Source organism: Anopheles marshallii, chromosome 3 (genome assembly GCF_943734725.1).
Source record: "Anopheles marshallii chromosome 3, idAnoMarsDA_429_01, whole genome shotgun sequence".
Taxonomy (NCBI): Eukaryota; Metazoa; Arthropoda; class Insecta; order Diptera; family Culicidae; genus Anopheles; species Anopheles marshallii.
This window is the reverse complement of record NC_071327.1, coordinates 10,686,429-10,713,179: the sequence shown is the minus strand read 5'-3', so window position 1 is coordinate 10,713,179 and position 26,751 is coordinate 10,686,429. Positions and strand designations below refer to the sequence as shown.

The 26,751-nt window shown below is 44.7% G+C and overlaps 1 protein-coding gene across 1 annotated transcript in view; it reads left to right on the top strand.

The window, feature by feature from the left end:
• LOC128716312 (rap1 GTPase-activating protein 1) overlaps positions 1-26,751 on the top strand; it is a 138,364-nt gene that overhangs the window by 65,144 nt on the left and 46,469 nt on the right. The window contains exon 2 of the mRNA XM_053811232.1: positions 11,337-11,547. Coding sequence (XP_053667207.1) covers positions 11,337-11,547 — 211 coding nt within the window. The remainder of the gene's footprint in view (positions 1-11,336; positions 11,548-26,751) is intronic.

Sequence of the window (26,751 nt, the reverse complement as noted above, 5' to 3'; positions counted from 1 at the left end):
AGGAGGCGGTCAGTGAAGTCGCCGCACAGTATTGTGTGCACAATTGGCAAACAGGCAGTGTTTGGCGATTTATTCGATGCCTTTCTTCTATTTATTTTTCTCTCCCTCGTTCGATCGGTTGTGGATTGAGTGGTCAGTAGTTGGGTTGCGATTGTCCAAAAATGGTGCTTGCCCGATGCTAATGCCTTTGTAACGGTACAGAACCAACGCCGACACAAATCTCGCCGTTATGGTGTTGCTGCGAACCCAAACCGGAAGCAAACTAATCAGCATTCACTCAAATTGCTCACCAAGAATGGTGACCACCCGAGGCCCGAGTATCGTAAAACCTTTTTTAGCCGGGCAATGCAACAGGCAAAGTAGGTGCGCGCGCTCAGGCTATGCGTAGTTGTGGCGGAAATCTATTCAATTGCAGGGTTAGGAGAAGGAAAACGGATAGAACACGGACACGGACAGCACAGGAGACAAACAAAACACGATGACCACATAGAACCGGAAAAACTTTCCGCAAATGGAACAGAGTGTGTGTGTGTGTTGCCAAAGGTTCTAGAACGGAGTTTTCTGTTTGCTTTGAAGGTTTGTTTTTGCTCGAATAGAATGTTACCGGGGCTACTGGGGAGGTTTGGTTTAGCCATTTTTAGAACTCAAACCACAAAGCGCCCTGATGATTCCCACGCCACCGGCCACAACGGAGAAGTAATCAAAAGCACATTTTCATGAATAAAAGGCAAAAGGATACCTTCGCGGGGTTTTAGGATAAACTATGCGTTTTTGTGTTTATTTTCCCACCCGGTGGGAACCAAACTGGAATCAGCATGGGATATATCGGTTGCCCCGCGTGGATATTGGATTGATAAAAGAAAAAAAACTTAGCAATATCGTAAGGACACCGGACGCAAAAAAAAACACTCGAACGAGTTCCTTCGGAAATAAAAACACATCGAAACCTCATTAAAGAAAATGAGAAACGCATCACATTTAAGGGAGGCACCGGCACACAGAGAGCCGCACAAACAAAAAAATCGATCATTATTTTTCCATCACCGTGAACGGAAAAGCGACTACCGGAAAGGAAGTGCAGTATCGATTGGGGTAACCGCCTTCAAGAGACTTTCTTCCGACTTGCGATAGAGTGCGAGGGAAAAAAAACAACAGGATGCAGTAGCACCGAAACCCACCACCCCAGAGGACGATTAAAAAACCCTTCCGGCAAACTTTCGACAAAAAAAAAGTTATCCTGCGGTGAACGAAACGAAATCGTCGTCGTTGCCGTTTCTTCGAGCGTTGACTTTGTTCCGCTTCTCCTACCCTGGCCCGGGGTGGTGGGTCCAACGGCGCAAACAGTAATCCTTTTTTCGTCACTTCTCGCAGTTGTGTTATTTCTGCTCGCCACGCACACCCTTACGACATAAGCGAAACTTGCAATTACGCTACCAGAAATGTTCTCCACAAATCGAAATTACCGTTTGTGAATGGTTTTCGCTTATGCTATCACCGCCACCAGCGCAAGGGATCTTCACGCCTGGGAAGAAAAAAGGAGGGAAGGCACAAAAAGTGGGGTTGGAACTTGAAGAAATGGAACCATCTTCTTAAGAAAAGGGGTTTACGCCAAACCATCCAAAAAGGAAAGGCAAAGGATACCCGAAGTTAGCCCCGGAAAGCCGAGGGAAAATTGATTTCCGGCCAATAATAGACACTTTGCGGGGGGTGGGTTTTTAATGTGGGACTGTTGAAATGTAAATCGGTTAACATTTTCAACGTAGGAAGTAGCTTAATGTGAAGTTTTAATTTGTTGCTGTTATGCTTCGAACGTGTGAACGCGAACGCTTTCGGAAGGATGTCGGGACGAAGAAAACTATACGAGTTTTTTGCTTTAATTGTGGGAAGAAAATCATAAAAATTGATTGACAAAGTGTTTTTTGCAAGAAGCAATCGTTAAGTTACTCAACTCGAAATAACAAAGAGCAAATCAGCAGTATGTTTTACGATTGGCGCAATCCTCTTGAGAACATCATGCAAAACGTCAAACTTTCTTCTCGGCTTCCTTAGATGGTCGCATTTGTTCGTCCTTTTTGGCTCTTCTGAAAGGAGAGCGAAAAATTCATAACATTTGAACAAAAATCATAAAAATAATCGTGCGTGAGACAGGGCGCCGTACTACGTAAAACCGATCTTGAGAAGATTTCCCTGTTTTATTTTCTTCGATCGTTTCGTTTCTCACGCAAATTATGCTGGTTGCAAAAGATGTACGTACCGCGTGCAACCATGGCGCAATGTTGTTTTTTTTTAAGTGTGACACTTGACTTTTGCCTTTCGATCGAAGTTGCTTGTCAAGAAGAGAGACCGGACGGCGAAAAGAAAAATGGATTTTCGTCGTACACACACAGTCACAAAAAAAAAATCAACGAAATCCCATTTACAATGTCGCGTGTGGTGACTTATCGATTTGTTCGGTAGCTCGATTCATTTATTCTGTCAAAAAGTATTTTATCGAGGGCTCTTTTTATCCGGTCTTCGTCGTCTTGTGCTTGAGAAATATGTCCCGTGAAGCAGACGCGCATCAGAATGCTGGTCATCTTACTGTGCTGCAGCAGCATAGCAGATTGAAGACGGAAATGCAACAACCTTCCCCTCGGGGTTACAGCATAAAACCGGACAAACCATCGAACAGTTGACGCGGCACGCAAAAGGGAAAAAGAACCACGATTGATGGTACTTGAAGCAAGACAAAAAAAAATGCAATCCGGTCAAGAAAAACAAAATTTCCCATCGAATAGTAGCAACGGACAGTTTGCCGAACGCCGCTGGAACAACTTTCCCTCCCCGCATTTGCGCGTTTTGCTGGTAGGGAAAATTTTGAAGGAAAATAAGCGCAAGGAGGGAGTCGAGCATGTGGACAACGGAACTTACACCATGACCAGTCGATGTAAGTGGTTGATTGACGAAACCATTTGCCGCGGACGGACGGTTTTTTTTAAACATTCTTTCATTCTTTTTTGTGCCGTACAGTAAAGAACTTGTTCCGCGATTAGTGTCGCGAACGGAAGAAATAAAACGTGGGCCTCCCCACGGGTTTTCTTTCCCATTCGATGCCGCAAGAATCACCCTTATCAGGAGGAACTACACTGTACCGAACCCTTCTTGCAGCAATTTTCGTATTGAACGAAACAATTTTTCAGCCCTAAACAATGCAAATCGCGCTGCGTTGACAAGACGCGCGCGCATTTCTGGTTTCCTGTTTTAGAAGGGAGGAAAAGGAAAGAAACCAACCCTCTCGGCACGTATTTAAAAGGGCCGTGAAAAATGCGCGATAAACGTGACACAAAAGAGCCGCGAAGAAAGCGTAGAAAGGGAGAAAAAGGGGAAGGAAATTTTCTTCCCAACAATAAAAAAAAAACCCCACCAAACAAATCGGTAAGTGAAAGTTGTTTCTTACGGCTTTCTTTTGGGCTATTGTGTGTGTATGCCGGTGCCATATTCAAATATCTCGCGTGCAGTGTAGAATGGACGCGAGAATTGTCTTAAATCTTGGGAGCGTTCTTTAGCCAAGGTTTACCTTGTCGGGTAGCGTCGTACCGTGAAATTGTTGCACACGCAGTGGGAACGGGTGGTGGAAATTTGGTGGAAACGGGTTTGGCCCGTTTTTTTCCTACTCCTCTTGTGTGAGCCGGTGAAAAAGGGAGGCGAAAACTGACTGAGAGTAGGATAGATATGCGCGTAGTCATTGTTATTACAGAGCTATTAAAAGATCTTGATTTATGATTTGGCTCGGTTTGCTTGTTTTCCTCTGCCTTCCAGCGGTTTTTGTTGTGGGGTTTACGTTTGTCCGAAAAGCCTTCTCACTGGACACACTCCGTTTTGGCACACTCATAATTGGGCAGCTCCAGAAACGGTATCTGTTGTGTGTTACCAGGGAATGGCGGAAGAATGTTGGACTCCAGGAAGAGCCACAGCATTCCTGCAGGGTGTAGGAATTCTGGTCTTGGACGGATGGTTTGATGTGATTGTACAACCCGGAAGACGGAACAAATTTGCAACCAACGTTTAGCACTTGGGTTTAGAACTGGACAACAGAAACCAGACGCGGAACAGAACAGGTGAGAGTCGTAAAGTCTGCTCCGCACATTAAAGAAACATAGCAATGCCAGCGATGATTTTATTGGTGTGAAATATTTAATTTTTGCAGTTTTTTTTCCTTGGTTTTGTAAGACCACCTTGCCAGACAGTTTGAACAATGTTCGAACATAAAAATATAAACTTTATGTGACGAGCATGGGTAATATGCTCCCGAACGGCTTCATACTTTATTGCCAACCTATTCCGCGAGCTCGCAACACAAATCATGCATGCGCTATTATTAGTCGAGCCAAAATGGTGAAGATTTAACAGGCAAATCGTTACCCAAGATTATGGACGATGATCACCCTTTTTGTGCGCTCCGTCTAACCTAACCCCGTGTACTGCAAAGGAAACAAGCCAGGCAGCATTTCCCGTGTCGGAACAATGGCACTGTTCTTGCCCGGCTTTGTATCACAAAATGTGAAACAATTATGCTTTCGCTACTTGCATCTCCATGCCCACATTTCTATGCCCTTAACGCCTTAGAAACCCCGTCGTCGTCAAAGGGAAAACTCAGCGCAAGAGAAAGCACACACACACACACACAAACAATAAGGACATGATTGTTGTTTTGCATGCGCAGAACCGTGCGGGACCAAAAAAAAAAAGGATTCCGAGGAGAGGCTTATTATTTGAATCGGTTCCTTCAACGTTTATTCTGATGCGATTTGCGTCCCCGTCAATGATGAAGTAGATGATGAAGCTAATGATTATGATTTGAGCTTTGCAGGTGATAAATGATGGAGTAGCATGAACACTCTGTTCCATTGGGCCGGCCCGAATTCGCACGAAGCGAAATATAAACGGTGGTTGAAAATATGGTTCCAGCTTTGGTTCCTTTATTTTCGGATCATTTCTCCCTGCTCGTTCCTTTCTTACCTCTTTTGCGGATTCTTCCCTTTACCCTGCCGTTGACGAAATGGTGACGTAAGATGTACATCATTAATCGGGAATGCCGAGAGAACGGGAACCACCAATTTGCTTTTGACGGTTGCCGCGCTCGTAAGCCGATGTTACGATCGATATGTTGTGTCGAATTTTATTGTTTTTATCGTGAGGTTTATGAACTATTATGCAAAAAAAAATAACACGAACCACACACACCTCCCGCCGGGATAGGTTTCGGAAGAATGAGCTGGCAAGATGCAACAGCTCGATAATGATGCATCTTTCGTTGCACATGGATTGCAGAAAGGAACTGGTGCGTATTTAGTGCTTATGATGCGGTAAGATATCACCTAGGGTCTGGTTGAAACGGTGGGAAAATCAGGAAAAATAGACAAACCGCAAGATTTGTTTACATGATCTGTATCCGTTCCTTTGATCGCATCACCACACCGATAGTTAATGGTAAATCGATTTCCGTACTGCAAAAGTTTACATACAACCAACCCAAACAGTGGGAACAAAAAGGGACATCAGCATGGGAAGGTAACCACACACACACACAGCAAATGTAACATAAAACCTTCGAGAAATAAATAATCATTCCTTCCAGTCGTAACCGTTCGCCGCTAATCAGTTGCAACTCGCTAGCCGTGGTTGCAAATATTTTCTTATGCTTGTGCGCGGCAACGAAAAATTTACAACCGCCCTGCGGAGTTTAAGCTCCGCTCATGATGACCCCTGTGGAATGTTTATGGCATTGGCGTATGGTTTTAATTGTTATCCTTTGGAGTGTGGAATATTTCCTTGCCCATTCCCGGATGGTAAATACCCGTTTGCTGGTTTATGATACTTTTATTTAAATTTCACATTGCATCTCTGCCACGATCGACACCGAAGGTCAAATAATTTGCCACTGATGAGGATTTAGTGTTTGTATTTGTGTGTTTAATTGCGCTTGGTACGTTGATGCGTTTAACCAGGTCAGATGCTTCATATACCGGTGTAACCTTTGGCGCGTATCGATCGACAAACAAGGGTTGAATTATGGATTTTTCTTTGCTCTGTTTGTGTGGTAGCGTATGGACATAAGGATCGGGGAGATTACAGGGGTTTTGAGATCTTGGTTGGATTCCGTTCGAGTTGAGGGTTGAGTTAATTTTGAACAAGCTCCAGAATGTGCGAAGAATTATAGATCTCCTCCGACAAATCTTTGTTAATTTGAAAAAGAGCTCAAAGATAGTTCTGATTTTGCCTGTTAAACTCAAAACCCCCTGTAAGATAAACTTGTTGGTCGCGAACGAAGTGGGGTGAGATTGAAACATTTATTCCTCAGTTCATGTGATTCTTATGGGGATATACTCACATCACGAGCGGAAAACGAAACGGAAGTCTACCTTTTATGAGTTGCATCTCAGAGACACAACTACTACTAGAACCGGTTCAACAAGTACACCGTTGGTGTAGCGTAAAAATAATTAAATTAAAATCAAACTGCAAACAATCGATGCCAGCGTAGAACCGCGCGTACGCGCATAACCTCGCATCATCTTCGAGGCCACGGCCGGCTCTGGTGCGCGTCATTCGTACAGCCGTGCAGCGTGATCATGTCGTAACGCGCGTTACGTTTCAATCAGTGCACCCAACCGTAACGGCTGAACTCATTCAACGGTTCGAGGGCGAACGCAAACCGACGCTGCATGCCCCTTTACAACGAAGTCCTTGTGTCGGTGATGGGTATAAATCCTAATGCTTGCGTGTGAGTTGATATACATACACAAAAAAAAACAACCCTGCATCACATCCCGTAACATCGAAACGCCGGGGTGTCGGGGTGAACTCCTGCCACCCGGTGACGGTCAAAGAATAGATAGAATGAAGAGATTATCTCGGATTCGGATTGGGAAAATTTCATCACACCTCCCACCAGGTAGCTGAGAGTTCTAAGCGACCTAAAGCTGACCACAGACGAAACAAAAAATATGGTTGTGCCGGATAATAGATAAGCCGGATTAGACAAATTGAACGCAATTTGGTTGGAGGAGAGTAGAGAATAAAAAAAAAATTCTTTTATTTTGAGTTAAAGACAATTGGTCTGCATTCCTTTTAATTAAGTTTTGCTTTTACTAAAGGTAAAAAGGAAAAAAAAAGCATCAAAAAAGAGTATAATTAAAAGTCAAATCATGTTATTCCTCCCAGTGCGGTTAGTTAATTTAATGCTACTCGGTTTGTTTATCCAGCAATTGATCTGTGGCACCTTTCCTGTTTTTTTTGTCTTCGCTATTAAATCCTAGTTCGATCCACAACCAAAACGGTGACATCGATGCGCTTGCTTTTTATTTGTTTAAGCACAAACCCATTGCACTGAATGTTGGTAAATTAAGCTGCCAAAATATCGGAAAAAACATTTCATGCATTCTTTCACCATTGTTACGGGTTACTGCGTTGCTGCACTTACCCCGAAACGAAACCGTCCCAGTCGCATTGCATTTATGCAAAACAGTCAGCAAACGGGACAACAATTATCCCTCCGATCCTACCCCGAAGAGGGGTCGAGAGGTTGGGTCGTATCATCCAGACAGACCGAGATGGTGTTTAGATTGGATCAGTGGAAATTAAAAAGTTCATTTCAAACGTACATCAAATGCAAATCATCAGCCAAATAGGTATGACGCACATCCCGAATTGGGTTGTTGCCGATTGTGCACGTATCGGACCCGTTTGACGGAATAGCACAAACTTAAGGGAGTCCTATTATGTCAAGAGTGCCATCGAGAGTGGCATGAAAAAGTCTCGCCTAGGGGGTAGTACGCCTTAATTTATACCTTTTAAATTAGTAATTTATGCTAAAATTTGAACATATTTTATATTTTATGAGCACATGGAATCGATTTCAAAAGGTGCAGTCGGTCGCATTGCCTGTAATGCACACAAAACGTACTCATGCGCAAAGCGATCAAAAGGCAACGGCAATTTACAAGCTTAAATACGCAACTATTAGGAATCACTTCAGCAAAACAATTCTATTTGGGGAAAATATTTGGTTTTGTTTGCCACCAATGCTACCAGGGGCGTAACACACCTTCCAAGCAAAACACAGCGACACAGGGACAGGAATTGCGATTTAGATGAGGATAATGTCAAAGCCCAGTCGACTCAGTCAACACCCGGCAGGAGGCGAAACAAAAACCCTCTTGAAGGGTTGAGATAAATTTTGCACAATTCAGCAAGTGAGCAAGTACACTACACTTCCGGTGTGCCAATGCACCGAATGAAGGGGGAAAATAGGGGTTTGGAAAGATGGTAGAACAGGGCTGTCCGTTCGTATTTACCTCCGAATGTGGTGCTGTCAGTTGCATCGCTTCTCCCGGTCGTTGGTCTGGCAGTGTCGGGGGTGATGCTAACCGCTGCGTCAGTCAGGCAATGGGAAACATATTTGAATATTCCCAAGTGCCCATTGGAGCTCCCATTCGAGGCCATTGGATCCGGAGTCGGACGGGCTGATAAATCGGTTAAATCCCCAAGCACTGACCCGGTTGTTATGCAACAGTGCACAACGAACACAAAACGTCCCGGTTCTTCCTTCTCACCCCCGTGGTCCTCGTTCGCAGTGCGTATGAATGAATGGAGCGAAGAGAATCCGGCAAAATTCCACCCGGGAACTCCAGCATGCCACGCTCCTTGAAGAATCCACCGACCCAACCGGTCACGGTGAAAAGCGATGAAGCAAAATGATAGCGGGAGAGTTGCATACTCCACAAGTCTACACCACGAGTGCACTTCAAACTATGCAGATGATCTCGCCAGAGTGCATCATGAATATCTGGACGGACGTGGAGACCGGCAGTGGATGCGGCGTACAAAAAAAAAAAACGGGAACACTCACCAAACATAAACCAACATCAAACCGACCCAGACCGACCTGTCCGAAGAATGGATGCTCGACCCGTTCCAAATATGCCCCCACTTCAGCGTCCGGAGTGACCGGTCGGAAAATTCGAACGAGAACAACCAAAAAAAAACGTTATGAAAAATTCGCGGAAAGTTATCAGTTACCTTAGGTTATACTATGTGAGGCTGAGGCCTTCGAAAAGGACGCAAGACGAAACAGAAATAAAATATTCTCCTTTTTTTGTCGGCTGGTCCGGGGCCAGCGTAATGGGTGGATAGGGTTGTGATTTCGTTCGGCATGAATTGAATTTCATTAGCCATTTTGTTGTGCTGGCAATTTTTTCCCTGCACCTGAAGGACACGCAGCCCGGGATCGTATTTCCACTGTGAGCGATGTTCACTTTTTTGTTCTGTCGACGCCGCACACAGCAGTAGGTCGCGCATTCGCCATATTTTGACCAAAACTCGGGGCATAACGGTGGGTTTACGTATGGAGCAAACGAAAATAAAAAGGATGCAGCATAGCGGCGTGGTGTGTTGGTGATTATGAAAATTGCTCTTCTGTTTGCTTTCAAACACGAAATGATCTATTTGCATCGGTCTGTGCCAACCCCCTCCCGGTAGGGTTTTGAGTTTTTTAAAAAGGGACAACATTGGGTTTTTTTTTACTTCTGTCTGCGATGCTCATGCTCTCGACCCCTTTAAAAGAGGGGGATGCTCACTTACGACTTGCATTACAACTGGCTTACAACCACCAGCACATCGGACGCCTCTCGGACGAATGTCCTTCAGCAGCTTCCCTTCCGTCACAGCCGGACGTGCACGGTTGAAGGGTGTCCGAGACAAAGCCTGGACGGGGTAGTGCTGCGTGCATGCGTGCATAAATCATCTTGTCATCATTGCTCTTATGTTGATTATGAATAAATCACACACACTTACACGCATACACTCAAAGCAGCAACTGACAGCAACAGCATCAACAATAACAAACAGGCCCGTTTTGTTGCTGTTCACTGTTCGAGTGGTCTCTTCTTCCGGTTTTTTTTTTTGCTATAATTTAGGGATATTGTCAAGTTCTGGTACACTGCACTGGACTTCATTTGAACGGGATTTACCCGATGATGCTCAGCGTTTGCATGTCCTGCCGAAGCGAAGGGTGGTATCAAGGATCGAGTTTTGAACTTTATTACACCTTCGATAATGAATGCTTAAGAGGGATTAACGGATTTTCCTGACTGTTCCCTTTCAAGTGGTCACCTCGTGGGGTGTAAATAAATCGTATCGTGGACATTGCAATAACACCCTCATTTGCGTACTCTATTGCGTGATCGTATATCTGATCGTATGCCAGCTTTGAAACTAAAACATCTCAAAACCCAAAATAGTATTAAATTAATCATTCACTGTATTAATGCTTGCTTTTATTAAAATTAATGTCCTACACGGAATGCTGGTCTTGCTACCGTGTTCGTCCTTATCAAAACCCCATCAATCAGGCGGCTAGTTAGGAGGGCTCCCAACAATGAAAACCAACCGCCAACGCCACCCGTACATCATCATCGTCCAATTAAAGTCACATTTTGCTACACTGCGCTGTGTGGCGGCGCTACCGATGGTGGGCACCGTTTTGCAACCAGTTGCAGTTGTCCATGTTGGGTTCGATTACTGCTGCAGCTCATTTGCTCCGCATCTCGTCCGGGGGTGGTTACGTGAAGTTTGAGTGACTTCAAGTTGTTTTGTTTGTCGATATAATCACCCCAAAACCGGCGAGTGGTGCGGGGTGTTTGTAACAATTAATCAGCATCGGTAAATGGTCATTAATCGTGTGCGTCACCCACTGCATTTCGGTCGTTCGGCCACCGATTCACTTAAGGCTGTCAACGGATAATGACGCACAGAAATGGGGTCCAACCCCCCCCAAAAAAAGGAGGTGTGTGTGTTTGGATGCGATTAAATTAATTTGTTCTAATCCGATACACCGAGCGCTGGTTTTTGGGTGGGTTTGATGTAAAGATGTAATGAACCCGACCAGAAGCGGCCGGTACAGCTTGGAACCAGTTTCTGCAAACTGCATCACCACAAACACTCGCACCCGATGCAATTAGTCAGCCAGGGCTGGGTGTTGGTTGGTGTCTCGTGAGGAGAACAAAACTAAAGTAACACGATCAATCATTGCCAGTTTAAAAACCCCTAGCTGAAAATGTGAAGGATGGCCAGCCCCGGGTTTGCCGGCTGGTTGACATTGATCCGGGCCAGCGTTGTGGGACTCGAATTTGTTAGCAGTGTAAGCCGGCCCCGTACGCACCCGTTTCGGTAACGGAGGTGGTGGATTCGAGTTGTGACCATCGTAGATAAAACCTAATTAATATCACATTAAACTGTACGCTGTAATTGACTCCTCGTTTTGTTGTTTTTTTTTTCTCTTTCTCCTATTTCGGCAGGCGTCAACATATGGGCGGGTGGACAACGGCAGCGGCAAACGCGAAACAGAATGGTCTGTCCGCGGCGTCGAACGCACCGAGCAGCAAGAGCGCCACCACGAGCCCGGATCGGTTGCGCGGCGCAACGCACGATCTGTTCGAGCTGCTCGAACGCGTCCAATGCTCGCGTCTGGACGATCAGCGCTGCGTTCTACCATCGTACTTCACACAGGTGCGTATCGTCGGTACCATTATTACTATTATTAGTTTTAAGCCTTGCCCCGCCACTTGAAACGTTATACGTTTTTAATTATTTTTCGGATCGGAAGAAGGAGCACAACAGCAAAAAAAAACACACGAGGGAAAAAGGAAGTCTTTAATTTATTCACTCACGTGCCACACACACGGCCACTTGAACGGGGAAATAACGGACAGCTAGAAGATGCTTTATGCAACCGTGTATAGCGTGTTGCAGCTTGCAATTCGTTTATGAATGTAGCGATGCACCAATTTGACGGTTTATTACTACTCGATCCGCACCGGCAAGCGGTTTACTTCCACTTTCTTCTTGCGCAAAGAGTTGTGTGCGCACGCGATCAAGGCGCACGAGCCAACTCGGAATTAGTCACCGAATTTCCGAAAGAGGGTGTCGCAAGTGTTTTGCGACCTTCAGCGGTGGTGTTTGCTTCTGAACGGTTTCGGTTCAGTGCGCTTGCTGGAACTGTTTAACAAATCATCCGCATAAGATGCGGCCGTGTTGTCTCATTATTGGTTTGTGCAGGACCGTAAAAGTGTCTCACCTTTCGTGTGCCCTCTTATCGGTCGGGTGTCTGTTTTACTGAGGCTTGTCGTGCGATTATACGGTGTTTTTTTTTTGCTCGCTAACGAGGACTAGCACAGCAACGCTTAAAGACGTTAAATGTTTGTCCATTCGTAACTGTCGCTGAAAGTATAACCTTGAGCAGCAATGGTTGCACATTTGCCTGGTGCGCTTCAAAAACCACTCCTAGTCATGATCGATAGATCGTTTCCTTACGCGGAACTAGTTGGCCGTATGCTCTCCTGCACGCTGTGCGCCATAAAACCCACCCTCCCCCCGGGGGTGGGGTTTATGCGCATGTACCGTCATAAAGTGATAAACTATAAAGCCGGTTAAAGTTGCGTGTTGTACACTGATAGTTTCATTTAGCCATGTACATTTGTTTGACATTGATTGAAAGTTAGCAACGGCTGCAACGCTTCCACAGTTCAATGTCTTCAAAACGGCTGCAGGAGTCGATGCGTGAAAAGATTCCAATGCGAAAAAAAGAGAAGGAAACCGATTTAGTTTTATAATAGATTTTTTTTTCGGTTTGGTCTCTCTTCCACCAAACTTCACACCTGACCGGAACGATCGGTAACATTGTTTTTTTTTTGTTTTATAGCTCAGGGCAAAACGCCCGGGCCCGGGAATATGGCGTGAACAAGGTCGCACCCATTTTGGCCAAGCTTTTATTTCTACACGCGCGCGCGCGCGTGCCCAATGAGATGTGCTCGATTATATTTCAATGTCAATCGAAACGTAGCCCCAAAAAACTTTTACCCACCTTGAGCGGGCAGGATAAAACGGTTCGCTAACCCCATTTCGGTGCAGCTTCCGTTTCGTGTCGGCGTGACGTTCTCTTTTCAAAACCCCGTGGTCGGACAATCTGTCGTGTAGCCGGAACCGGAACACCTCAGCCGAGCGCTTGTCAACTTCCGAAATCGATAGCACCCGGCCAGCGATAGAAAAAGGATTTTTTTTCGAAGTTCCCAAGTGGAGGTAAGTTTAGCGGTGATTAGCTGAGCAAAAAATCGGATTAAGTGCTCCGGCGGAAGCACACCGATCCGAACCGTTTGTGTGGATTTGCTCTATATTTGATGTGGTTTTGTGGCCACTTGTACCACCGAGCTGCGGGTGAAGTGCGTACTATGGGGCTTTGGCAAAATGGTCCTTCTGGAAATAAAGAGGTGGCAAGAGAATTGAAAACGAAAGTTGAATAATTCGCTTTTAGACCAGCGTAACTATCCTTCTGCCCCGTGGCGGAGACCAAGGAATCCAAGGAATCTTCAATTTTCTTCATGACTAAGCATTGGAAAGTGCTTTTCTCGTTTTGTTTTTTTGGAGGATGTGGTCGATTGTTGTTGGGTATTTTAGCTTTACCGGCGTTTGTTTTTCTCCTACCTGTACATGTGTAGCCCTGTTTCCTATTTGACTGCAATGTATTTATTTGACGGAAAATTCAATAGCCGATTGAACACACAATCTTTAGGGGATGTGTGCATGCGGTCGTAGATAGACGATGGAAAATGATAAATGATAGGGTGAACAAAAAGAAAACGAGTGCAAGCATGCCGAACGCGGTGTAAGCTTCTCGGCGACACGGTGATGAGAATATAAACGTTCACGTTTTTCCAATTTTTCACGGCAACCGAACCGTCGCCGAACACACAACAACGGCGGTCTGTTGCCGTGGAAATCGCCTTACCAACCCATAATCGCCCGTATGTGCTTTTCTTATTGTAAGGGACCAGAATGAGGACGTGCTTTTGGTTTCGCAAGGTAACACAAACGACAGCCTTGTTAAAATTGATCTTTTAAAAATTGAATTGCATAACTTCAGGAACAAGCCATTTGGTTTTCCTTTGCATCACGAAAACGCCCAAATGTATACAATAGTATAACAAAATTATCTAAAGTGTCTGTTTAACAGCTTCTTTGCCGCTGTTATCAAGCACGGTCATCTGGATGGGATGTCTCGAAGGTGGAAAGGAAATAAAAAAAAAACACGCTAACACCAATTGCTAGGTTTACTCGTGGTGCCGTTTATCATTTTTGATTGAATTGCTGCCACTCGAATGGAGTGGTTAGGGTACCGTCTGCAGCAGAAGAAACGGAATTAGGTTAGAGGGAATTTGGAGGAGGAACGTAGCAAAATATGTTCCCACCTGTTCCGGAAGATGGATCGGAAGCCACACTCGACGGTCATGCAATGTGGACCACCGCGTATGCTCGTCCATCCCCGCTGCCAAGCATAATCGGCCGCGTGTGGGTTGGGTGTACTCGTAAGCCGTAAGCAGAGCCGTTTGGGCTCCATAAATTCATAAATCCGCTCAACGGGTCCCGGAAAAACCTTGCAGCTGAGCGTGGAAGCCGCGTTGCCCTAGCAACGGCGCACGCTAACCCGGCGAGTGGAAATAAATTTTCTCGAAACGGTTTAACCTTTCGCGTACGACATCGCACCCTGCAAAAACCCCCGTAGGGGAATGTCGGTTTTTGGAACTTTGGATAATTTGTGTTCATTTCGTGCTCAACACGCATATGCAATCCCACAGCAACACACACACACACGCATACACGCACGTTGATTTGTGATGCGTTTTCAATTGCATCTAGTTGGCGTGGAAGCAAACCACTCGTAGCGAACAGAACGTGACACACAACGGCAACAGCTGTTGTTTTTGTCGTCCCGCGTGTCATCAAAAGTCATAAACTCTCGTCACACACACACAAACCCTGACGTTGTCCGTGTGCACGGTGAAGGATTAAAACTTTTCGAAATTGTTTTCATATTTCTAAATTGACCGAAAACCCATCGTGGTGGTGGTGGATTGCGAGCTCGTGCAGATTGATAAACTACCATCCGGACCAATTCACAAGTCGGAGGAACTGATTGAAAGTGTTCCAACCCCTCTAGAAGAACATCGTCTCGTTGGAGTGTTGTTTTTCAAAAAAAAAAGGAGTCATAAAATTTTACGATCCTCGATGTGTCGATTTTTGTCCCAAATTCCTCATCCGCAGCCGTGCCATGAACCACCAAACCGTTTAGCTGCAGTTTGCTCGGATGCAGCAACCAATTTAAAGGGTGTTCCCACTCCAGTGTGCGTTCGGTTTTTGTTTCGAGAGCGACACCTATCTGGCCGGATTTAGCGCTCGCGTTCGGGTCCGCTTTTATGGGGAGTGAAAAATCCGTTACAAACTGTGTTTGCGTTGCTTCGGTGGTGAGGTTTGACGGCACGAGCTTCGGAGCGCCGATTGCTGGATGGCAGGAGAATCCCACTCGAGAAAAAAAGGTGGTTAAAATTCGGGAACAAACAAGGAGAAGTGGCCTTTTTTTTGAAAAATTATCACTTCATGCATTCGAAAACAGTGGTAACTGTCGATGGGATAAACAAAACGCGAAATGAAAATGGTGATAAAAACATTCCAACGCACCCAAAAACAGATGTCAAAATAAATGCCTTTAGGATAAAAAGTGCTCCAATTTTGGGTTTGTTTTGTGGAACTAATGTTCATTGGCCTTGAGACAAGAATAATAGAAAAAGGTAACACCTCGTAGGCCGTAGGCCCTCCTTCCTTTAAGCCTCGCCACATAAGCTGCGGCGGCTTTGGTCACACCTCAATAGCAAGAACAAGCTGAAAAAGCTGCATACAACAACGATTCAAAACGATCAAAAACTCATAATCTTCCGGCAGGAGGTACCACAAACCCGTCCTTAAAGCCACACCACCAGGGGGAAGTGTGCTCAGCGTCTCGAAGAAATAACTTAAGAAGGAGTGTTAAGAGAGAAAAAAACACATAGTGCGTGTGCACGCAAACAATATGCCACCCATCAGTTTGGTAGATCGATACGCACATACACACACACGGTCGCAATAGAGCAACCGGGGGTGACACTCCTCTCTAACATCTGGCAAACAGAAAGCGACACGTCGACACTTCATTGCCTCCGGGTGCTCCGGAACTCACACTTTAAGGGCCGAACCAAAAGGAAAAAACGGCCACTTACGGCCACAAGGCGAAGGCCATTATGGTGTTGTTGTGCTGCTAGTCCCGATTGACTCCCGTCAAAATGCTTGCTTTTTTTGCTTTGCGGGGTTTTTGTTGTTGGTTCGGTTCGCGCGGTTCAGTTTGTCGTCTTTGACGTTGAGTGAAATGAAGTGTCAAACGATGATCACCACACGTGGCCCCGTGTGTGTGTGTGCTGCCGCTACCGTTATTAAGGAAAAAGGATCCCAAAGGACGGGTGTGATGTATCGGGCCATAAGATAGACATCCTATCTTTAGGGTACCGTTTGTGTCGCTGCTGTAACCTTCCTTGATGAGGTGATAAGTGTCTCAATCTGAAGATCCACCGTTGCGTACGTCGGATCGATATGGGCCCCTGTTTGTTGTTTAATTTTTTTTGAAAAAGAAAAGTGGATAATAATTACAGCCGAGACCTTTGCCACCGAAAAGATGCACACGTCAGTGTCTTTTATTGGTTCCAATGGTTGATCCCGAATGTCCCCTTCGAGTGTCCTCCCGATCGCGTACGCTGATGACGCTTTAATTGATCTGTGATCTGTTTATCTATCGCTGGAACCGATTAACGCAAGACAACGATCCGTAAAACACACCGTGATCACCTTTCTTTCTGTTGCGTTAATTTCCACTTCCTTTCAGGCCGTTCTGATGCATTTTCCTAGCAAGTCCTTCCGTTAAGTCCTCGTGCTGTTCAGCTTTTAATGAGAAGGATTTAAACTGCCCACTACAGTAGCAAAGCCATAGACAAACATAATTGTGTCCGGCGAGCCCAAAGCAGCGGCAGTGGCAGTGGTACAATTTATGACACATCCCTCCAAACAAACCGTAGCGTCCATTAGCGTCCGAAGGACAAGGCAATAATGTCCAATCGTCGTTTCTGTGTGTGCTTTTGTGTTTGGCTTCTACCGGACGTGGTTCAAACTTTGGGACAATTAACAGCTTTCGAGTTTAACGCATCTGTTTCATCCTCTTCCATCGCACACCCGTCGACAAACCGACGGCCAGATGATCGATTTAATTGTCCCCGTTATGTTGGTTGCTCGTCCTTTTTCGCAAACTTTCCACTATTGACCACATCCTCCTATCGCGGGGATTACAAACTATTGCTGGAAAGCTGTACGAAAGGGAAAGCGAGAGGGTCCCGTTTGCAATAAATGAAAAACCGTTCAAACAATCAATTGAGTGGATTTGTGGATATGTTTTTTGATTGTTCTCGAATCCCTCCCCCTATCGGGAGTATTCAGGGTAATGTCCCGTACGCCATCGTTGGCGTTAGGCAACGAATGCACCGAAAGGCACGGCCAATGCCAATCGGCAGGGTAAGGTGATGCGATAATTCTAATACGAATTCATTATCACGGTCACGGACCGGTCCGAGGTCAGTTCATCACGTGCATTCCTCCCTATTGCCGGTTGCCCGTGCGCCATTACAAACAAGGGTGGACACTCGCATCGCATGAATAATGGCTTCATCATCGTTCCGTCCCGGACGAATCGAATCGAAACGGAATGATCGATGGAGAAACGCCAGGGACACTTTCCACGCACAAAACTAACAAATCATAAGCATCAGATAAAACGAAAAAGAAAGGTTGGTTGGGTGAGCGGTTCCGAGGCGGAAGAGGTGATAGAAAAATAATTTCCATCAAACAGTAATCGAAAAAAAAGGATAATCATATTGCTTGGGTTCGTTATCATTCAGGTCGGCAGGTCGTCGTGCCGTTGCTCCGTGGAACGCAACGTGTAAAAAGCCATCGGTGCAATCTATTTTATAATTACCATCGCTTATTTCCGTTCGTATTCTTCCGACTGGAGAGCCACCAGAAGGCGTCGCCTTCGGTTGGTTAATCTCTTAAATTACCCACACGCGTCTGATTTCATGGAGTCCCCCTGTTTGCCGGTGCCTTCGGTGTGTCCTCGAAATGCGAAGACCTAAGATTTATTGTTTCAGGCAAAAGATTTACTACCTTTTGCCCGGTGCCTTCAGCTCCCGTCCGGGGCTTACCATTCCCCGTCCCGACCTTAGCCCTCCGGGGGGAGGCTCTGTGGCTCGTGCCGTACGTGTCGTCCCTTTGCCGCACGGTGACGTCGCAAACAGGGTCGACAGTGTCCGAGGTCAAACCACGACGAGTGAGTGCCGTCGTCGTCGTCATCTGCATCGGAACCGGTCGGAAAGCAAGCACCTGAAAACGGACTGCACTGTCCCTGGGACTTTGGGATGGGGATTACTTTACAACCGGGTTGTCCCATCCGGTTCTTAACCGTTCCAAATGTGACTCCTTGATTGCACTTATTGGATTGTAAAATTTCAATTGCCCTAATGGGCCATCGGTTGTTCACCGGCTGAGTGTTTCCTTCCATTTGTGCAGGCCAACATTACGATTACCGCGTAGACGCTGCGTATATATGGTTCAGTATGTCCGGTGCACACACAACAGAAAGAAAGGATCTTTTATAGGAACAGTAATCAAGATGAATTTCATATTCATATCGGCATTCGCACAGGGGTAAGATCCTACGGTTCGCATTCATTGCGAGTTTTGCAACGGCAGGGGAAAAAAAACACCACATAATACAAAATAAACCCTCCTCCACGAACCATAAATACCATAACAAACCACTGTGTCCTTGCCATTTGCACCCGTGGGCCACCATCGTGCGGGATAGTTGGGGTCTGTCTGTGTTTGGACTCGCGTGTCGTTAAAAAACAAAAACACACACCCCGAAAGGAGGAAGCCTCTTCGCCACGCCACACAGTATTGTGCACACCTTGACACTCTTTACCGTGTTTGGTCGTCGTTGTCGACTTCTGTGTTTTGCTGTCGTGCCGTCCCAAGATACCCGATACGCCACTGTCCCAAAATGGGGGAATTTTGTGTGTTTTAATTTTGTAATTTCGGTGCAGTATCGTGTAGCCGGCGGCATATCCGGGCGCACTGTTACTTTTATGGATGTCACCGGAGATGAATCTGGTAGGTGCGCGAAGATGAGACGGTGGTGCTCTCAAGCAAGGAAGCGCACGGCAATTCTGCGTTGGAAGATGATCGTTCAATAACTCGTGCGGATTACGAGATTCTCCGATAAACTCGAGCGTTTTATGGGGGATAAAGCTTAAAACTCGATCGCCGGGTAGATCATAAATGCGAGCAGAGCACACATTACTGCGTTACGTTTATGGAGCTTTGGGGTAATTTGAGTGTCATGACAAGTGGCAGTAGCCATCAATTGGGTACACGCTTTGTCTCGATTATGCATTCTGCATTGTATTGTTAGCATTTACTTCGTTTAAATGTTTATTGTTTGATTTATTAAGCATGAGGATTTTACAAGGGAATTAAAATTTGATTTTCTTTAATTTTCATAAATTACAAATAATTAATAATAACATGCCCAAATAGTCCCTAGAACATCCCACAATAATTTACCTTAACTATGAAATATGACAGATAAGTACACAACTAGTAGTCATAAACGGCCATAGTTGAGTATTTGAATTGACAGCCTAAATTATAATACCCAGCTTAACAGTCGATCCAAACACATTTATCTATCGAATTGAAAAATTTAAAATCCTCCAACGGTAACTTTCAGCATGTGGCCTTATCAAACGCAAAACCCTGCTCGTAGCAGATGTCAGTTAGAATTGACTTTATTATTACCCTCAATGCGCCTGGACTTTTCCCATCCGTTATCAAAACCGGAATTAATTACAATCGAACCGGTGCGCACAGGCACAGGAACAAAACAATGACGAAAAACTCGTAAACAATCTCTTCCGCGTGATGTACAACTTTTTAGTCGTGAGCGTCAAATGAATTGCTTCCAAAACAATAGTTTGCCTAATAACAAAACCCAAAAGGGCTTGCCTGTAAATCATGGCTGCTTCCACCAATCGACAATGCCAAAAAAAAAACTGGACCTGGATATTTTTTTTTCGCTTTTTACAATAATTTTCCCTTGCCCCTACTGCCACCTATTTTTTTTACAACCCTTTCCTCCTGCACCGGAAGTGTAGCTTCGTACGGCGGTGGCGTTTTGCGTCATCGAACGCTCAAGTACACGCGTTGTGGCATTTGAAAGCAAATAGAAAAATCTGTCCACTTTTGTTGCTCTACCTTCTCGGTAAGAATGAACAAAAAAAAAACAACCGTGTACCTTTTAATAAATATAAAAATCTATTTGGAAAAGGTTCATTCATTCACCGTGGTTCGTTCGGGCCTCATTTAGGGGATCAAATTCGGGAACGGGATCTGTGTACCGCCACGAACAGCGGCTCAGTCGAAATGTTTGGACGTGAGCTGATAATTGGGATGGCTTTTGAGTACCGAGGGGGGGGGGTGAAAAAATGGCTCACACGACCAACAGTGGGACAAATCACACGGTAAACATCACTGCAACAGGAGCAAAAGTTTTGAAGAAACCGTCTTGTGTTTCATTTGCAACTGGAGCGCACACATGCTCCTACCCCTGTTGTGCTGTCCTCGGTACATAAAATACAATCCTTTGACACAGTTCGATAGTTTTTTGTTTTGCGCAAAAAAAACCGATCCGATTGAGGCGAGAAAGGAAAAAAATGGTATGTGCATGAGAGACCCACCGCCACCACGTGCCGGCAAAAAAGGGGGTAAACAATTTTCCTCGATATCCTTTAACATCAGCTTCCCGTTTTGTTCCTACGGCAGGGATTGAACAAACGAGGGAAAACCGGAGAAGGGTAATGAAAATGATGATACACGGTTAATGGGATTTTCTTTCGTGCGAGCCTTTTCACCGGTCTGTGCGAAACGAAAAGCGCTCAAATTTAACCCCCAACCCCCTTTTTTTTTGGTCGTTGTGTATATTGTACACTACTGTGTTCACCACCTTCACTGGATGTTGTTTTGTTGTTTTTTTTTGGTAGAGAAAATTCAAAAGTGTCCATCATAATTTTCCTTGTCCGAACGGTGACGGACGCCGTGCAGGGTAACACGCAGCAGGGGAAGACATCCTCCCGACCACCTTTCGATATCACATTTCAAACTTTTCAGCCACCGGGCACCGAACTCGTGTCCCTTTTTGCGATGATAAGTTTAATGAAACGCCAAACGAACTTTGACTACACACACGCACACCATCAAACGCAACGAGAGAAAAAGAGAGAGAGAGAGAGCCAAAAACCCTTAAACACCCTCCGTCTCTGTGTGGCGCGCTGTGCCCTTTTGTGGCAAATGATTTTTGTGTGTTAATATATTTAATTACCATGGGCAATGAACGATGGACTTTTGCCATCACACGCGGGTAAATAAGCGTGATGTGGCGATTTTTCTTCCCTTACTCCACGTGGTGGTGTGGTTAGTTTTTCTCGCTGTTTCGGCTTTTTTCATAGTGGTTTTCTTTCGCCGCACGGTCGGAGGTCGTTTCCTCCCATTCGACCCCCCGCCTCTTGGTGTGCTGTCAGTTGATTGAACTTCAACTGAACGTCCGTTCAATATTTGATATCAAAATGATGATGGCCATGATGCAACAGAATCGGAGTGTACATCTATTTTTTGTCCTTTTTGGCCCCCGTTTGAGAACGTTTGACAAATCATCGCTCACGCTTAAACGGCGCAACCAAACCGACAAATGACACAGCTGGAAAGCTAAAGAAAAAAAATGCTGATCAAAAAAGATATTGGTTGTGGTCATGGCTGGTACAGTTTTCCATCAGTTCCTATTTGATAGCTATAAAAATGTGACAAACATTTTAAATTGAATTTATTCCCTGAAGTACTCTACAAAATCCCTTGATGATCTCGTGCAATGTATTTGACATGAGAGATTATTGTTTTAATTAATCATTACAACATTATGATTTTTATCTCAACTATTTTATCTAGAAGTTGAACTATTTGAGCATTAAAAGGATACTTCGCCGTATAATTGAGGCGTATAAATCAAAACCAAAAAGGTCCTTCTTCTAATGACTTCGTAATCTTCATAGAAATATGCTTCAATACCTGAAGTAATGCGCATTGCATACCATCAGGAACAGCAGCCATTCGAACGTGCTTTCAACATTGCATACCTTCAGGAAAACATATAGCATCGTAACCTAGCGCCACGCTTAGCGGGAATTGAAAGCTGAAACTCCCTGCAACAGCGCCACCTCTTGGCGAGTTATAAAAACACGAGTTTCGATACGAGCTGAAAGCTCTCAGAGCTTTATTTTCTTCTCACCACTTTTCCGGTGACTCATTTTTATGTGCAATTTCTCTTACCACTTAATGCAATTTATGTAATCTTCCTGCTGATAAATTAATGAAAACAAAATATACATGAGTTCATTCACACCAACAGCACACAAAACGAAACCCTTTTTCGTTCGCAGTATAAATTTTGCACTCAAATTGCGCGTCAGATAAACATCGCGGGTGTGTTCGCCTCATAAAATGTAACCTCGTCCAATCGAAAATCATACACTTTTACACTTTGGTCCCAAATCCCAACAGACTATGCTTTGTGTTTCTGTTTGTGCGTGTGTGTGTTTTTTTTTTTGTTTCACTCAGCGAGAACAGCAAGCTTTAAACTTAGTTTATCTACACCCATCAGCACCATCCGAATGAGGGGGGGTGGAGGGTAATTTTTCTTCTCCAATCTTATCATCGTTTTACAATCGTAATGTAGCCTTTAGACACACACACACCTTCTGCTGTGCTTAATGTTTGACTTCCAGCATATAAACCATTGTTTTCCCATCGTATGCTGCTTTCTTTGTCGTTCCGACACAAAAACATTCATCATGCACCTGCCATACAGGGCAGGGTTAAGTTTTAAAACCGTCCAGAGGGGTTAAAAACCGTTGCAGCCAATGAAGTTCTCTCTGCTTCCCCTAGGGGAGCCGAATGCCACCACTTGTGTTTGCAATTCTTTTTTTCTGAATATGAGAAAAAACGCTCAATCTGGTTGGTATTGTTTCGAGGAACAAGCGATTGCCATGGTGGTTCTAACGTTAGCAAACTATTCTAACGTCTTAACGAATTAATTGGACTTTTTTTATTATCATACGAATGCATAAATGCCTTAAACATAATTTGCGAATGTTTTATGGTCCGTTCATATTTCAGCACGTGGATTCAGTTTTTTGTTTCAAATGCTTAGAAATTAATCGCCGAAACACGTTCAACTTTTATTTTTGCCATCAAATTTTCAACGGCTCGGTAGCTGCAAATTATGATCAATACGAATGAATGAATGATTTTCTCCAATACCGCTGATTGCGGCACATCTTCTCTTCCGTATGAACAATGAATTTGCTTAACTTCAATATCAGCTTTCCGCATCGCCATTGATGATAGGGAAGAAAATCTCTGCTCTGCAATTTGGCTACAAAAATCAAGTGAAAGAAGAGCTTATGTTTCATACTCGGAATGCATGTATACGGATACATGCCAACGTTCAAATGCTCAACTTTTTTCAAAAAATTTTAAAACTTTTTCGATATAAAATTGGTTAAATAATACAGTTTCTTTCGTAAAAGCACCTTCGAAGCAAACATAATTTTCCCCCACTGTCCTTCAACATGTTTCCTTTTGTTCAGTTCCTAACCTTGTGCCGCCGCTTAAATAAAGCCACCATTATTCTTTGTTTTCCGTGCCCGAAATGCCATTACACTATCTGCATTGCTCCGCAGTAACGGTTACGTTTGAATTTGAATAATGAAAGGGTGACCCTTGCATTTGCTTGGCCGCAAGAACCCACGGGGAAGGGTTCCGAGCAGCGGTGAGTTGGCGTTAAAACGAGAAGCTTATCAGCACTCAGCGCGCGACGGTTGGGCCCTTGCTTAGGTGAGAAGGAAATGTACCGGAACCGGTTCAAAACAGGCACCTCGCAACCCCTATCCACATAAGAACGCCGTAAGACAAGTGCGCCCCCGTCTCGAGAAGTTTGTATGAGGCTGTTTTCGTTGCTGTTGTGGTGGGAATGGAACATAAACTGGGCAGAATTGGGACCCCTTGTCTCGGGTGTTGGGTTTGTTTCTTTTTGTTTTTGCTTTAATTGCAACGCCCTTCCGACAGTCTTTTATGCACGTTAGAGGGTTGAGTACTTCGATGGTTCGGTTCGGAGTGGTAAACACACATACTGGCTCGCTGGCTGCAATAAATCCATGGTCACTTCCTCTTCCTCGTGGAAAAACGGCTCACGCCTCACGTGGAAAATCGGGTACCGTGTCACGGAAAGCGAAGCTCCAGAACTGTTACCTTCAACTGCACCGAGCTAATTATGGGCTTCCTTTCCTTCACACAACCCCCCTACTTCCCCCCAGGAGGAGCAGTAAAGGCACCACCATGAAAACCATAAACCGAAAGTGGCCCTCCATTGTGATAAGGGAAAAGGGCGGACGGGGGGGTTTTTTAGTCAGACACTGCGGCAAACAAATGAACCTATCGAAGTGTGAAGCTTTCGGTGTGTCTGTGTGCATCGGCATGAAACGTCAATTATTCGGGAGAACACTAGCACGAGCACGAACGACTCATCACCTACATGTGATATGGTATATATTTATACGGCCCAAGCTTTCCACCGGACCACGGTCTCGTCCGCTAGGAAAGGAACCGCATCGAAACATTCGACAGGAAAATGGAGGAAAAGAAAAAAGGTTCTGCAAGGCTTTGATGCAGACTTTCACGAAGGAAAACCCCACCGCGTAAGATCAATTTGCATACTTACCCCCTTGCCCCGGCCAAACCTTCAAGACAGCTAGGGCCCAAACATGCTGTTATTGCTGCTATTTCTTTCCCGATTTTCGCGCAGTAGAGCTATGGCGCGTTCGGAATGCACAAAACTACGACGCCATTGCGGACAATGCTGCTTTGCGGCCCTCCCCCCAGGGGGGGAGGACGGTTGGTTGCATTCGTCCAACCGCACCATGGCACCGAACTGAAGTGGACCGGCCAAATTTCTTCCACCGTTCGGCAGCGCACCTTCCGGAAAATGGTGGGAAAGAAGAAAAATCTATGTTAATTGAATTAAATAGATGGTACCCACCTTTTGCGGTCTGGTGTTTGGTTGCCTTTTCCCCCTATCTGGCTATTTGTTTCACTCACCGTTTTGTGTTTTTTTTGCTTGTTTCTTAAGGGAATTGAATTCAGTTTTTTGAAGACTTCGCAATGTGAGCTTTTTTTTGTGTTGTTGAGTGTCATCTTCCCTTTAACCTCGCCGGGACATTCGAATACATTTGTTCACCTTTTTGCTTTTTGGCTGTTACTCATAATTACCACACCACCTTCCACGTTTCGCCTTGGTACGAAAACTGGAAGCGTTTTGTTTTTCTTGGTTAAGCTTGAAGAAATGAAGATTAAATTTCTATCCCCCACTTTCGGACGACGGAGAAAAATTCCAACCGGCACTAGGCAAGCGGCAAAAGACAAATCCGGGAAATGAATTTAGCCTTTTTGATCTCCGCCCGCAAGAAGATGATGGACAACCACCTCCAACCATCTGCTGGGTCGTGCTAGGCTGGTCAGAGTTCACCCTTTTATGGACCATATTTATGCAAAATCAACGGCCATAAAATGCCATCACATTATGGCGCATAAACCGGGAATGGCTTGTTGTGATTAAATTTATCACCATTTAGGGTAAAAGTTATCGCGCCCAGAAAGGGCACTTTTTAACCATTGTCTTTACTCAATGCGTGTTATTAGAAAATTATGAAGCTACATTTTGGCAGATCGCCAAATTAGTAAATTTAAGCTCAAACATATAATAAAAATCTTTCCTTTAAGCTACGAAGCAAATGTGTAAGAAAAGTTTTCCATCTTCATTTCCTGTTTGCCGGTATCGGAGTACGATCAGATCTTTCGATCATGGGGGAAAACCACCGCTCCGGTTTCTTTTGTTCTTGGTTCGATTTTCCTTCAGCTGCGGATGTTTTCATTTTCTGCAGAAAACTTTTAATTTGCTCATCGTACCGTTTGTTTTTTTTCTCAACTCGGTTTTTGCTCTTCTTTCTTCTGCTTCCATCATTACGTTTTTTTTCTTCTCTTCTCTCCTTTGATTAGTATGTTGTTTTTTTCATATGTTTCTTCTTCATTTCGCCCTGCTTAATTGCTTCTAATGTTGCTGTTTTACATACCCTGCCGGTTGTTTGCTTTTGTGATTCGCCACTACCAGGCGGTGTGTTGGTAAGCTCGTCTGATGTTGATAAATTTCTTCATTTTTCACTGTTGTTTCACAGCATTTGCCGGTCGTAATGATATAGTGGAAAAAGGCAAACATTAGAGCAAACAAACAAAAAAACTGCAATAAACAATATTGTTGCGAAGCGGATAAAAGCAACAAAGTAGCGTTTTGGTTTTGTTGCTGTTTGGCATTTTACACTTAGTAAAAGGGGGTCTCGTTTACTTTCGGTGAGATAAATACAACTAACCCCCAAAGGAAGAAAAGAGAAATGCCCCCCCATGCGATCACGGCAGCACTACTGGCCGGTTGGCATTAGTAGCAATCAGTGAATCGAAAAGAAATTGAGAGTTGTAAACTAAAAGTGGGTCACATTTCCTTTTGAAGCGCTTGTTGGCTGGTATTGTGGTGCGATATGAAAGGCAAAGTGTGTTACACAAGGGTTCGGTTTATCCTCTGAAAATCTAAGC